Source organism: Homarus americanus, unplaced genomic scaffold (genome assembly GCF_018991925.1).
Source record: "Homarus americanus isolate GMGI-L3 unplaced genomic scaffold, GMGI_Hamer_2.0 scaffold41294, whole genome shotgun sequence".
In the NCBI taxonomy this organism is placed as follows: domain Eukaryota; kingdom Metazoa; phylum Arthropoda; class Malacostraca; order Decapoda; family Nephropidae; genus Homarus; species Homarus americanus.
This window is the reverse complement of record NW_024755570.1, coordinates 3,025-18,312: the sequence shown is the minus strand read 5'-3', so window position 1 is coordinate 18,312 and position 15,288 is coordinate 3,025. Positions and strand designations below refer to the sequence as shown.

At 39.6% G+C, this 15,288-nt stretch overlaps 1 protein-coding gene across 2 annotated transcripts; it reads left to right on the top strand.

Annotated features, from left to right (window-relative positions):
• Positions 1–864: 864 nt before the first annotated feature.
• LOC121856572 (dynein axonemal heavy chain 3-like) lies at positions 865–14,989 on the top strand. Of its 2 annotated transcripts, none has more exons than XM_042352189.1 (7): positions 865–1,244; positions 2,502–2,642; positions 3,384–3,503; positions 9,760–9,925; positions 11,099–11,290; positions 13,794–13,987; positions 14,683–14,989. In XM_042352189.1, exons 1-7 carry the CDS (start codon positions 1,108–1,110, stop codon positions 14,972–14,974), a joined length of 1,242 nt encoding a protein of 413 aa, XP_042208123.1. In that variant the 5' UTR covers positions 865–1,107; the 3' UTR covers positions 14,975–14,989. The 2 variants fall into 2 exon arrangements, with proteins under 2 accessions (XP_042208123.1, XP_042208124.1); XM_042352190.1 differs by lacking the exon at positions 865–1,244 and adding an exon at positions 2,173–2,252.
• The last annotated feature ends 299 nt before the right edge of the window (positions 14,990–15,288 follow it).

Below are 15,288 nucleotides of genomic sequence, written 5' to 3'. Positions count from 1 at the left end.
TCATGTGAACATTTACTACAATATGTTGACAATACTGGGTCAGAATTCATGTGAACATTTACTACAATATGTTGACAATACTGGGTCAGAATTCATGTGAACATTTACTACAATATGTTGACAATACTGGGTCAGAATTCATGTTAACATTGACCTCTAATTGGTGATAAAATAAAGTACCAGTGTAGGTAGACACTCAGTATAATTTGGAACCCATTTTGAGCATTATTTGTATGCTCTTTCTTATGTCTGCTAATTTGAAACCTTGCTTTATCTCCATTTATGAGAAACAATTTAATGTACAAAGCCTAAAGCTTTGAGAATCCTTGCCCTGGCTGGGTTTGGAAGATCAAGATTCTGTTATTATGGCTCCTTCACTAATGGAGTCAGGGAACATGTGCGCGTCAACTTGAGTGCTAGAGCCTTATCACTAAACTCGTGAAGTAAGATCACAAATATACGTAGAGGTGGATGTTCCCATATAAGCTTTGGGAATACAGAACTGGAATTGATACCATGGTGGGCTGCTCATAATAGTAATTTAGTTGTGTTATTACTTGTTTCCTGTAATGCACTTGTTGACCATATACTGTACATGTTGCTGTGTTGTAGTATATTTAGGATATGTATACTTTTGAATAAGTGTTATGCACTATTTACTCATTCATGTAGATAAATCACTTTACTGTTCTTGAGCGCTACGTACATAACTTAGAAATTCAGATAAAGTTTATAGATGTACGGTACTGTACAGTATTTTCACTATATTTATCTTGTTTATTAGAGTTAGGTCCAGCTAAACATTGAAAATTTTGGGACCACGGGAAGATTAAGCATCTCAGCTTATTTCATCTGATGTTTAAACACTAACACTAACTTAACCTAACCTACTGTAGTAAAATATGCTGGGAAGACTAATCTTCAGTTATCTTCAATTGATACAAAATTTTTATATCCCAACAAGAAAGAGTATCCTACTTTCATCTGATAATTGTTTCATTGGGTCATCTTATATTTATAATGTGGACCACACTCCTCAACCAATATAATACATATTGTAACCTCAGATTAATATCCCAATAAGGGTAAGAAGATGGACTCTCACCTATGACACTGTTTGGCTACTTCAACGAGCGAGTGAGGGCCAACCTGCACTTGGTAGTGGCCATGTCCCCCATAGGTGACACCTTCAGGACCAGGCTCAGGATGTTCCCCTCCCTCATTAACTGCTGCACTATAGACTGGTAGGTCCTGGTGGGTCTACTGCTTCATGTGTTAGAAGATGTCGTGTTGCCAGGTGTCCCTCACTTGTGTATTGTCAGGTGTCCCTGGTAGCGTAGTGTGTAATGTTGTGGTAGTGTAGTGTATAATATTGTTGTGGTACAATAATGGTTTCTTCTTATAGGATTTTAGAAAGTTAATAAAAAAAAATTTACAGGTTTTTACTTTCAGTGCTATGTGAGAGCTCATTGATATTATCTATAGTGCTAATCCTTTTTATGCAGGGCTTTATAATAATAGTAATACAGTAACAATAAGATTAGTAAGAATTATAATGATAATGTACAGTAATACTGTCATAATAATGCTAATAATAATAATGATAATAATTTCATTAATAACAATACTGTAATAATAATTGGCAATGTGTTTCCAAAGAAAATTTTGCCTTCTTAAAGGGAAAATTTTTACCCCCCAAAATATAATACAGTACTACTATATGTATCAAGTAAATATGCACTAAAATAGTATAATAAATACCTGCTTCTCAAATAAAATCATAAATAGAAATAATACTTTAGTACAGTTACCAGCAAGAAACATAATGCTTGTCATGTAATTTCACATCAGATTAATTGCCTTCCTGTTTCTCTTAATGCCACTGCTGCCTCTAGCACTTAATGTCCTCTGGCCAAGCTTAGGAAAACAATGGAAACACATATACAAAAAACATACACAAAAAACACAAACAAATGCCAGGTTGCAGAATGAAATGTACAGTCCTCCAAAAAAAAGGTATTGTTAACCATGGGGTCGATGTGTTTCGAGGACACGTCGCTACCTGGCATTTAATTGCAATTCTCAAAACCCCCTCCCACACCCTCCATCACACGCATTGCTACCGTCGTCGTCTTGCCTGGCGAATCGGGTGTAAATACGCACAATGAAAGCACCGCTAAATTTTTTTTGTAATAGCTGAAATACTAAGTGCCACGAGGATTTTATATAGGGTATTTATACATCTTAGCACGGTGAGGAAATCGAGTGACTTTTATTTTGTTTCTCTCTCAGATATTGTGTTTGGGACAATTTTTTATACGTTCTGGTCAGTATGGCAACCACAGCTCGTTTTCTATTAGGAAGACAGTAGATCGTTAGTGACTAATATCCTCTGTTTTTGAGTTCCATAACTTCAAAACTCTGTAGAATGCAGTTCTGTTAAATGGCAAATGCCAGTATAATTCTGTAGAGTCACAAGATTATGACCTTTTCTTGTTCAGGTTTACTGCATGGCCTGATGATGCCTTGGAGATGGTGGCCACATCACTGCTGCAGGAAACTAAACTGGAGGCATCATTGTTGGCTCACTGTGTCACTGTCTGCAAGTATTTCCACCACAGCATTGATGACCTTGCCCACAGGTAGTTTCAAGGACATCCAAACCTTGCTTATGTTATCATTTTCAGTTTAACTACCAAGGGTCAAAGACTGCTTCGTGTGGATTTCATTTTAGCATTTATCCAGTTGTTTCTCAAGTAGGCAAACCTGAGCAATCTATAGACTGATGTCTGTCTTTTTATACTAGAAAATTGTTTTTAATTATGTAAATACAGTTTACCACAGTCAGAAAACTCTCTTCAATAAAACATCCATGTTTGATTGTTTGTGCTTTAACTTCTGACTGGCCAATGATGATCATGTAGAAAATAATAGTACTGCACAGGCATAGGACCACTTATCTGGCATGCTTGGGAGCTGGGAATGGAGGTGCTGGGCTTGGGCAAGTGTGATCGACGTGACCTCTGCATCTTGAGACGCGATTGGTACTAAGGCATTGTGGGTGGTAGCATGTGAAGTTCGCATGTCACCACATGAGACAGGAGAGTTTATCCCATTATTCTGAGTTAGTTTAGTGCATTTTATATTCAAATAGGCCCACTAAATGTCAAAATTTCATATGAGGTGACCTGAAGCTCTATAGATGCACACCATATGACTTGACTTGAAGCCCAGGGGTTCAAGACATTAATTAACCCATGAGAACCTGGTGGGCTTCCAAGACCTCATTAAAACCATAAGACATACTGTACATGAGACGTTGGTAGCCCTCCAATACCTTAATTAACCAGATATACATGAGACCTTGATGAGTGCTCCTACAGGTTCTATGAGCAGCTGCGGCGGAGGTACTATGTGACACCCACCTCCTACCTGGAGCTCGTGTTCACCTTCAAGCAGCTCCTCCTTAAGAAGCGCTCAGAGATCCTCACACTACGGGACAGGTAAAGCTCAGGAAGCTCATCACCAGCTTTAGTAATGTTATACTGTACATTAGGGGGCAGGGAAAACACACTTTTATTTGAGTTGCAGGCTGCACTTTTCAGGCATCGTTTGTATGGCTGTAACAAACACCTGTGCAAAATTTCATGCCATTTCATGCATACTTACCTGCCGCATCGCGAACGACTTTTTGTCAACTTTTAGTGTATACCAAAAATTAGGTGTCATTTAATGTTTTCCAGGATAATGATAAATTTTACATGGGTGACATCGATTTAATTCACATGTTATTTTACAGGTACACCGTATAGAAAATCATTACAAGTTCATATTGAAATTATTTTTTGTGCGGAACCTTGGCATCATTTTCCTAGACAATAATCTTTGCCTAATATATCCATCTCTCGATTCGTATCCCGTCACTTCAGTGCAAGCTTCAGTCATCACTTTTATGCCTCTCTCGACCGCCTGAGTGCTGTTTGGCCACTTGGGCACCACTAATGGTGTCTCAAGAATGTCATTAACCTGTAGATTTGACAGAGAAGCACTGTAAGGAGGCTCAGTCTTGAGTTCATTCCTCCAGTTAATCATGGAATGATAGTTTTTTGCTTGCCACTTTAGTTTCGGAGTCACCACCTTTCTCATGTTGACTACAGGAGGCACATCCTCATTCCCATCTCCATCTTTACCCTCCTCATCAGTATAGTTTAACAAATTCTCGTCAACAGCAGCATCAGAATCTTCCTCCTCCTCTTAAGATCTGCCAGTGCATTCTTCCTTTTGCTGATTCTCCTCTCTAATTTTTCTTATCATTGAGACAGCTTTTTCTCTAACAGTCATGTCCTCATCTGCACACATACCAAGAAGAAGTTGATCTGTGTGGGCGAAGTATGCATTTCTCTGGACAGCCTTCTTCACTATCGTCTCCTCCTCACTATTCAGGTGTTTCATATATAGCAGGGACTGGAATACGTTCCTTGAGCCGTGTGTTACGTAAGGGTGTATCTTGATGTAAAACCACATTGGAGCACTGAACTTTATTATTGTAATGACAATTCTTTTCAACTCATGGCTGGGTCTTGATGTTGCTACATACAGCCTGAGGATTCTACTCCATAAGGTGTTCCACCTTGACACACAGGGAGGACCTGGCTCAATAGCAGCCAAGTCATCTTCAACAACACCTGTGATAACTCCTTTACAAATCCTATACAGGTATTTCTGATCCCAGGACAGATCTTTCTCCACTTCATCATTAAACACAGGGAAACTGACTGGCTGGAAGGCGACAACTGGAAGCTCAGACAAAGACTCCTTGATCTGCTTTCCAATGGGACCACGCCAATGCTCAGGACCACTTGGTTTACCATCATAGTGATAAAAAACTGCGCGGAAAGGCAGCTCATTTCCGTGAAGCTGACATATGAAATAATGGAGCGGGTGACCAAGTAACATTTCAAGATGATGAATGACTCCATTTTCTGATCCTACATTTACATTGGTTCCATCACAACCAACACACACAATGGGCTGCTGGGTTAGATTTTTCTCCACCAGAAACTCGTGAATAGTTTTGGCAATCTGCTTTCCGTGTCCAGTCTTGGGAGTCACATGTGTGAGATATTCATTGCCAGGCTCAACCATGATGACATAATGATCTTTCACCATCATCCTCGAACTCCATTTCTCGGTCTTCTCATTCTTTATCATCACACGAGTGGCGGTCTTCTTACCATCAAAATAGAGTGACGTCAAATTATCTAAACTAGCCATCTCAATGTCTTGCCTCTTAAATCGGTATTTTTGTCTCGCATCCCGCAGCTTATGTGGTCCAATAACCGGACTCTTGTCATCCTTTGTGATAATGCCATAGTCAGTTAAGGTGGCAGTAGCAATGGCAGCTCCAGCATAATCACTAATCAAGTATCGGTCACAAGCGGCAGCCAGTGTAGGGAGTCTTGTCCGGTTCTGTGAACTGGTGTCTGTCAGAGCCCTTGGATCAGGGACAAAATGAGGCTGATAATCAATATAGACATAGCACCATACTCATCTGCAACAAGACAACTTAAATGAAATAAGAGATATGAAAAAAAGTTGATAAACACTGAACAGAACATTGCACCGCCACAGCGGCTGTTTGGCTAGTACTGTAGGTAAATTTAAAAATTTCAGTAGAAAATGCGGCAGACTAAACCTCGACATATCAGCTTCAAATTTGGCATGGAGTCTTAGATATGTATAAGGAACAATGCCTGAAGAGTGCAGCTTTGAGCAAAATTTCACTGCCCCCTACTGTACATCTATTGATGAATTTTAGTCTATGAGAATTACCCGACCCAACTTCGATTTTGTTTTTATTTTACTTGTGTCAAGGGCCCTTACTTAGTACTTGAGATTCGTTGATCGTAAACATCAACTGTTTGCTTCGCCAGTCAAGTGGCCAGAGTGACCCTGTTGGGGGAGGGATTGTCAGTATGTACCATGGACAAGAGGAATGAGTAGATGTGTCTTACTGCAGTGAGAACATCGTTTGGTGTGAATGATCAAGTTGCTTGGAGGTCCTATCTGCAGTAGGCCTGGGTTAATGTAGGAGGTAGTTGGGCTGGACTTCAGTCACGGCTAGGCGTGTACAAGAGTACATGGACCTAGTGCAGTTTAAGACGCATGCATGGTGAAGTAATTGCTAGGCAGGTACAAGAGTACATGGGCCTAGTTCAGTTTAAGAAGCCTGCATTGCAAAGTAACAGAAGGGCACTGAGGTTTTGGGGTTTTTCATGGGGACCGGGTCGCTGGCATTAAGGTCTATTTGAGTCCATACTCTGGCCATTCAGATCTTGCCTCGTCCCGCGAGTGGAGAATGATTCTTTTGTGGTAAGGTCAACCCAAATACTTCAGTGGCTGGATGGGGTCAGTCTATCTACTCCTAGCTTGAGATCTCAATTGATGAATTTTGAAGCTTGGGTCCAGTGTCATCCTAGTGGATGTTGTAATTTAAAGTGTCATACATATCTGATCAATCGCCTCGAGGGAAACTACCTGTCATCCTAGTGGATGTTGTAGTTGAAAGTGTCCTACAACGCTACCTGTCATCCTAGTGGATGTTGTAGTTGAAAGTGTCCTACAACGCTACCTGTCATCCTAGTGGATGTTGTAGTTGAAAGTGTCCTACAACGCTACCTGTCATCCTAGTGGATGTTGTAGTTGAAAGTGTCCTACAACGCTACCTGTCATCCTAGTAGATGTTGTAGTTGAAAGTGTCCTACAACGCTACCTGTCATCCTAGTGGATGTTGTAGTTGAAAGTGTCCTACAACGCTACCTGTCATCCTAGTGGATGTTGTAGTTGAAAGTGTCCTACAACGCTACCTGTCATCCTAGTGGATGTTGTAGTTGAAAGTGTCCTACAACGCTACCTGTCATCCTAGTGGATGTTGTAATTAAAAGTGTCGTACATATCTGATCAACCGCCTCGAGGAAAACTACCTGTCATCCTGGTGGATGGTGTCGTTACAAATGTACAAAAACTGTAATTAAGGCCGGCCTGTTTTTTATTATTATGTCTGTACTATTGATGTATGATTATGTTCTTCTGTGGGTCATGACCAGTATTGCTTTGTTAGTTTTATCTGCCCAGGTCTGGGAGTTTTTGTGATTATTCATTTGAGTTGCAAAATTTTATGTATGTGAAAATTTTGTAACATGTGTGTTGTCTGTATTTTTTACCATTACCCCAGTACTGCAAGATATGGTGTTTGAAATTGTGTATTTACTGTGAATGTTTTGTTGACTATACCGCATAATAGTGAATCTTTGGGAGGGGAAAGCTTTATAACGACCACGGTCGTACACGTCAGTTAACGCCAAAATCAAATGATTCATATTACGCTCAATAGCCCACAAAACATGTACCTCTGCTTTTATTTTGAGTCCTCCATCTGAGGAGTCCGTTTTCTCATCACTTCAAGACGCCTCAGTCCTCCGTTATCCCATTTTCTCTGACTTACTGAAACCAACCTCTCTATATAATGAATTTGAATGTGAGAGAGAACACCCTGGTTTTGAGTCAGCTTAGATATGTCTGTTTACAGTTGAAACATTCAAGATCCATTGTGAGTGGTGTTGAACGCTTCAACTGTCCTTATTGTTAATAAGACGTGTCAAGTAAGTGAGTGTTGAGTCTGCCAGGACAAACACTACCCATCGGTTTTGTTCCCTAAGAATACCCATGAGTTTCTGATCGCTACTGAAGTTATGTTATTTTGTCGCCCCGACATCAGAGAATCTGATGTTTGTAGTTTAATTAGTGTCAGTTACCTATTTAAGAAAGTCATTAATTTCCTGAACTATTCTGTCAACTGGTATAATCTCCAAGATCTAACGTCTCCCTGTGAATAGTTCCTTGTTCGCTGTAGGCCTGAGCTTGCAGAAGTGTTGTTATCAACGTGTATATTCCACCTTTTCCTGGCAAGCTCAACCTCTGGTTAGATTATATGAATAGACATAGGAAAGTACCCTGATCCGGAACACCGGAGTTCATAATTAAATATACGGTGATCCAACATGGTAGAGAAGGTATGTTGTTGGTAAGATTGACCTTTCTGGCATGAATATGGAGGCCCAAGCTGCCCAGCGGGGGCACGTATATACCTCTACACGAGGGAGAATCACGCATTCGTGACTCTTCTCCCACGTCTACAGGTAGGTTCACGTGTGTTCCACGCCGCCATATTAACTCAGTTTAACTTAGTCATTTTTGCGAATATCAGTGTTCATGTTTCAACATAGTACCTTCAGTGCCAATTAAGTCAAGTGAAGTAGAGCTCTAGCTATCGTCTGAACCGGTGCCAGACGTATGTTTTGTATAGTGAAGTTAAATATTCACGCATTCGTGACTCTTCTCCCACGTCTACAGACGCGGATGTGTTAGCCACTCTCCTGAAGGTCGAGGGCTACCTGTGGGCACCATGGTTCTTGAAGACTGTCTCTAAGGGCGCATTTAGAATCCCAGGACACGATCCCCGGGAAGCGCCCCCACCACTCTGCCAGTGTGTAACGAGTCAACCTCCCTGAGTGCACCTAGCGAGCGAGCCTTCAGCTTGGCGGTCGCTGTAAACAACTCTGGCCCACTGACTCGGTCATATGATCATGGTCTACCCACTGTTCTTGGTTATCTGTATGGAGCCGTATTAATATCCATGCTTAGGGATGACTAGCAGAAATATAGTCATCCCAGGTTAAGTATTGAACCACTGAATGAGAGTTCAAGGTACCAGGTTGTTCCTTGCAAACTAACAGGAGGTATTGTATGTTACTATAATTGTGGAGTTAGTCCAATGTGTTATGTATTCATCTGTAGTAATCATGAAAGAATAACCTGAGAGTATGATGTTCTAACCACGAACTGAGAAGATAATTTGTTCCTTGTTAAAGTAAGACCTGCGGGTCCAGGGTTATTGACAGTGTGTAAGCATTTCTAAATCTTACTTGTCACAGAAATACTACAACAGTGTCCAACAAAGTAATGAATATTTGGAGGTGTTTAATGAGGTAATAAGTTCTTGAAGTGTTTGATGACTTAATAAGTTAATTTCGGTTCTGTTTAGCCTGAGTGAATCTAAGATGCATCTTCTCCACTCACTGTATTAATAAATATTGAGTTAGTAATCTGAGTATCACCACTCTACTCCTTCTAAACATTGGTTCCCAGAAAATAATACTTACTCACGTGCCTATACATCTACCACACTACCCAACAACTTTCCATGAGTTCTGTTATATAATGAAAAGTCTGGGTGGTGGCAGCTACCCCTTGTAAGTATAAAAAGTGTTATACAAAGAATAACATGGTTCCCCAGACTAACCCATGTATAAGAAAGACATAAAACAAAGTATACTTCAGAAAGGTAAGAACATATAAGAATATAAGGTATATAGAGGTAAAGAACATATAAGAATATAAGTAAGAACATATAAGAATAAATATATATGTAAAGAATGGAAGGAGAATAAGTATATTAAACAGGGTACTCATTGGAGGAATGCTACACAGAACAAATAAGTATATGAGTACATAGAATACTAACAGAAAACAGTAGCTGGATGGTAAATTATTGTAAAGAGAAAACTCGGCCCGTTACAACCCAACTTCGATTTTGTTTTTATTTTACTTGTGAAAATCAATAATATTGTGCCCAAGTTATTTTAAATGTATGAATATGCATTCTTAGTGCCAAAAACATTAACCATTTCATCTCTGAAGGTATGTGACAGGTCTGGAGAAACTGAAAGAGGCCAAGCTGTTGATCACTGAACTGCAAAAAGAGCTAAAGCTGCTGCAGCCCCGCCTAGTGGAGACCTCTGCCAACACGGAGGCACTTATGATCAAGATCGAACAAGACACCATCCAAGTGGAGAGGAAAAAAGAGGTGTGAAGCTGTTATCTTTCACTTGTCAAACTTACCTGTTAATACTATTAATAATTCTATAACAAAAAGATGCATCTCTAACTCTGTAATAGATGGTACAGTGTGTATGTTGAAGTGCAGAAATGTACTACAGATAATACTCAACCAGGTGCTATAACTACACTACATGTGTGAGTTTGGTTGTGTAGAAAATATGTCGAAGCGAGTTAATTGTTTTTAATGAAATTAGATAGATTGGTTGGTTTAGACAACTAACTTCTTTAAATTAAGAGAAAATATATAAGAAATCAAGTTCAAAGAGCCCTTTATATTTCATGCACTAAAATACATAAAAAATTTATGTGGTTATTGATCATTCAATCTACCTAGCAAATTTAACAGATGTGAAATATATTGTCTTTGACTGTGAACTGTAAGTGTGACCTTGACCTGCTTTCTCCAAAATTAGACTAGATTTCTCTTAATCAACAGCAACCTATAGTCCCAAGTTTCATTAACTCTAATAAAGAGTTGTGTAGACAACAGACACATACAGTGGAATGTGACTGTGACCATGGCTTTGAATATATTTACCCCAGCTTTCAATTACCTTTTCCTTTGCCTACACTCAACCCTTGACGATCATTTGGTGAAGAGGATAAAAGAAAAGGAAAAGTAACAGAGACGTGACCGATCGCCCAAGCACCTAACGAGCCAATCAGTGGTGAAGAGGATAAAAAAAAAGACTGTTTCACTAGAGTTCACCAGTCTATTCTTTAGCTTTACTTGCCCAAATTTATTTATTTTCTCTGAGGTAAATAACCTTTTAGCCTGCCAGGTTTCATCGAAGCTACCCTTCCCATTTTATACATTATGTTCATAGATACAAACACAAGTATAATTCCCCAAACCCAGAAGAACAAACATAAGTGAAACATGGAAGGTTGTTGAAGATACCACAATGAAACCAATGTTGTAGTCACAATTCAGTCAGTGTTTTGTGATCTTGATGTAAAATATTGTCATTGGCAAGGTTCTTGTTACTATCATGAACACCTTGCTAGTTATTGCTGTTTTTGTGTTCGTGTTTTATGTTCCCTTCTAATGTTAACCCTGCCTCTCTTGGTAAAAAAAAAAAGATGAAAGTGATAACATATCTCATTTCTTGGTTATTGATAACAAATTTGTTCTCAGTTGGTGGCGGCAGACGAGGCGGTGGCCAATAAGAAGTTTGCCGATGCACAGGCCATAAAAGACGACTGTGAAAAGGAGCTCGCCAAGGCAGTACCAGCTCTCAATGCTGCCACAGACGCCCTCAACACCCTCAAACAAGATGACATACGCGTCGTCAAGGCCATGAAGAACCCGCCCTCAGGAGTCAAGCTGGTGAGTATAACCTACCAAATGATGACATTGGTTATGAAGAGTGCTCACCTTAACCTCCACTCTGACTCTACCTAAGTCTCCACTGTTGTTTTACCTAATCTTCCACTCTGACTCTACTGTCCCCAAACCTTCACTTTGCCTTAATATCCTCTAGCTGTTGACCTTAAGTCACTTTGTGCTCCTAACACACCCTGTGATCCTCACACCCTCCTAAAGATATATGAAAAGTTTTGTCCCTGTGTTGTTTTTTGTATTTCTAATCATTAGTGAAACTTTTTGAGAAATACTACATCAGTTGACGCACTCTGCATTAGAAGGGGGTGAAGCTCCAAATTCAAAAAGCTGAGAAAAACACGTTGAAAGTTTTCAAGGTTCAAACAACCATAACTTTTTTTTTAAGCTAGAGGGTTCTTTTTTTTATCGTGCAGCTTAATCCCTCTCCTAGCGAACTGTGACAACTGGAAATTAGTACAGTGAATAGTTATTAATTTATTGCGAGTTGAATGAAAATAACCCGTGATGTAGAGTTGTTTGATCTTCAAACCAACAATAATCGCATTTTTCTGCAATTTTTTTTTATTAATATTTGTGGGTTAATACTGTAAAACAAGTTAATGATAACCAAAAACAGCACTCGTTTTACCACCCCCCCCCCCCAAAAAATAATAATAAAAACTCATTTGCCTATTAGTATTTATCTTTCCGTCCCTATTATTAGCCAAAGATTTATAATATTGTTAAGTTTAATAGTGTGTAATAATGAGGAAACACCACTACACTCATCCCACCCCCTACCATGAACCCCCCCCCCCAACGTAATTAACAGACGAATACAAAGGCTTAGAAAGTTTGCATATTCTTTGGTTAAGAGAGTATTCTGATAATAGTATTTCAATCTTACTTTGTTTAGTTCCTTCGTTTTATTATCCCTGAATATCGTAGTAACTTGAAGTTACGTAAATCCTGAGGAGTGCGTTTAACTTAAATGGCCTCTTCATAATCAATCATGTACTGATCAAAGTCTTTTTCTGCCCTCTCTAAAAATCGCCACACAGATTCTTCATGAACTAAATCATTGATTTTTTATGCCGGCAACAGTTCAGTTTCATTATAAGATTGAGTTATGGGCTCACTTTCATTAGCATTCGTTGGTTCAGGCACACTTTCATCACTATCAAGGTCAATGCATGCCTCGTCACTGTCCATTTCTACCTCCTCACAGTCTGTATGTTCTTGTTGTGATACATTAGTGTCACTCTGTTACCATTAGACTCACTTTCATCATCATTATTGCTGTCAGTGCATGTCACGTAACTCTGTACCGGAACATAGTCTGCAAAAAGGTCTTGTGATGCATAGCAGTCACTTTTTGTATGATGAGTATACCAAAATCACTATCACTATCACCAAGCATTCCTAGGATGTCCACGTGAGCACTGTCATCACTAAACACACGTTCAGGAATAATGTGCTCCTGAACCTATACCAGAAGGCCTGGCCTCACTCAACTCTTGCTCCAATATCGGGCAGATATTGCACAGCATTTTACACACCCGTGGATGAACAACATCATTGTTACGCCGAAAAGTTATCAAAAATAGCCATAGAGAATACACTGAACCTCCTTATGCTATACAATGCACCAAAACTAACAAGGAGGCAGCATCTGGGCGCGCGGATTGGCCGAGGAGCTGTGACATAGCAAGGGGAAATCCATTGTGATTGGCTACCTCAGGGGTATGGTCCGAGGGAGGCGCGCTGTCATTGGCTCGCGCTCCTCTCGCTCTGAACGGGAAGTTGCCACCTTCTTTGACTGAGCGCACAGCCAGATACGTAGCTCCAGGCCTGAGGCGATATCACGCCTAATTTTGAAGGACTTTCTACCATATTTCTATTCTAGCTAGAGCGTTACATCCAACGGGTGAAAATAGTGATATCCATCAAAAAACGCATTTTGGCCAGAGTGTCACTTCACCCCCCTCTAATGCTGAGCGCCTCAATTCTAGTGGGTTATGAGAAACATAACATCAATTCTAGTCTGTGATGAGAAACATATTTCTAGTGGGTGATAAGAAACACTACTTCAATTCTAGTGGGTGATGAGAAACATAGTTCTAGTGGGTGATAAAAAAACACTACATTAGTTCTAGTGGGTGATGAGAAATACCATCAACAAGGCAGAGTGAAGCCATGTGTCATCTTCATAGACTTCTGTGTCATTTTTATCCTAACCTAACCTAACATAACTTTAACCAAACCTAGCATAACGTAACTTAAGATAGCATAGTCTAACTTAAGATGACCTGACCTAACACAACTTAACCCAGCTCAGTAATGCAGTGTTTCTCATCATCCATCTCATGTTTTTCATCACCCAGGTCAGTAAAGTTTCTCATCACCCAGTTCTCTAATGCAATGTTTGTGTTCATGTTTTACTAGAGCTGTAAAAATACCCAAAATAACAATGCTGCACTATACAGTTCAATATTATGCTTTATGTCAGGTAATGGAAGCTGTGTGTGTAATGCTGGACCTCAAGCCAGAGAGGAAGCCAGACCCTAATGGCTCAGGAAAAATGATTGAGGACTATTGGGCACCATCTCAGAAGCTGTTGGGGGATATGAAGTTCCTCCAGAACCTGCTGCACTATGACAAAGAAAACATTCCCACAAAGATTATCACTCACGTCCGCAACAAGTAAGTTCAAACATTATTTCCGTGATATGGTATTCATTAGGTAATTCATCTTTGCCATTAAGTATGACCAAGACAGAGGCTATCAGAGTGGTGTCGAGACAGACAGACCGATATGAATAAACTCATACTATTGAACAAATAAAATGCTGTAAAAAATTATCAACATTACTACTACTACTGTCTCAGTACTGTACTAACATGTAGCTACCTGATGCTTGCACTCAAGAGTGTGCACGGTTATTCAGGACGGATTACATCTTGGAATATTTTCTTGCTATACCAGTATATTTTCCTTTACCCAATGAAAATGTAAAATAACAGTTGAAAATCTTGGTTGCTGGAACAGTGCTGTTGAATATGGACGCCTTGAGAATGACACACACAGTAATAACTGTGTAAGTCACACTACCTACTGTCACATTTAGAAATGAGTGTTCTTCCACTTTAACCCTGAAACCTATTATAAACTCACAAAAAGTAAAGGAAATAAATGTTGAGACATTTTAAAATGTACTTATCCATTAATTTACTTATTCATGCATATGTATCTTATGCTCAGGTAAATACATACTATTGTTTCACAAGAAATCACAAAAAATAAAATCCCTCTTTTATCTTTAAAGAAGACTTGAGTGACACATAAAACTGTGTGAGTACTGAAGTGGATGACTTAGGGACTTTCTACTTCCTGCCAGGTTCTACTCTCACCCGGATTTTGACCCAAAGAAGATACGTATGGTATCAATGGCTTGTGAGGGCCTCTGCCGATGGGTGAGGGCCATGGTTGTCTATGATCAAGTCATAAAGATTGTCGCCCCCAAGAAACAAGCTTTGGAGGCTGCCAACCATGAACTGGCCCCCCAGAATGAAAAGCTAGAGGAAAAGAGGAAGGAACTCAGAGAGGTAATGTGTGAACCGAGAAAGATGTGTGAAATAAAAGACATTGCATGTAGAACCATTTCAACATATAGAATTACTGTATGGTAGACTTAGTCATCATTATATTATGAAGACTACTGTTCCTTCTACAGTATATGTTCATCTACCTGTAATATGTGCATGAGTCTGCTCAGGTGTTGTGAAACAAAAGTTTTTTAGTTAACCCTTTACTTGTCATATTCCTAGATCCATGTACGTGAGTGACCATCTCTGAGCAGTCCATTACGTAGATCAATGAATTTGACTTTTTAAATTTCCCACAGCATCTGAAATGGTCCAGAAGGATTAATATATTTAAAATATGGCACATGGTAACCTCTCAAGACACATTAGCCTGTATCAGCAACCTCTGTCCCTCCAAA

Coding starts and splice junctions, on each gene's coding strand:
- LOC121856572 (XM_042352189.1), top strand. CDS start 1,108: ATGACACTGTTTGGCTACTTCAACGAGCGAGTGAGGGCCAACCTGCAC. Junction 1,245..2,501: donor AACTGCTGCACTATAGACTG/GTAGGTCCTGGT, acceptor TTTCTTGTTCAG/GTTTACTGCATGGCCTGATG. Junction 9,926..11,098: donor AAGTGGAGAGGAAAAAAGAG/GTGTGAAGCTGT, acceptor ATTTGTTCTCAG/TTGGTGGCGGCAGACGAGGC.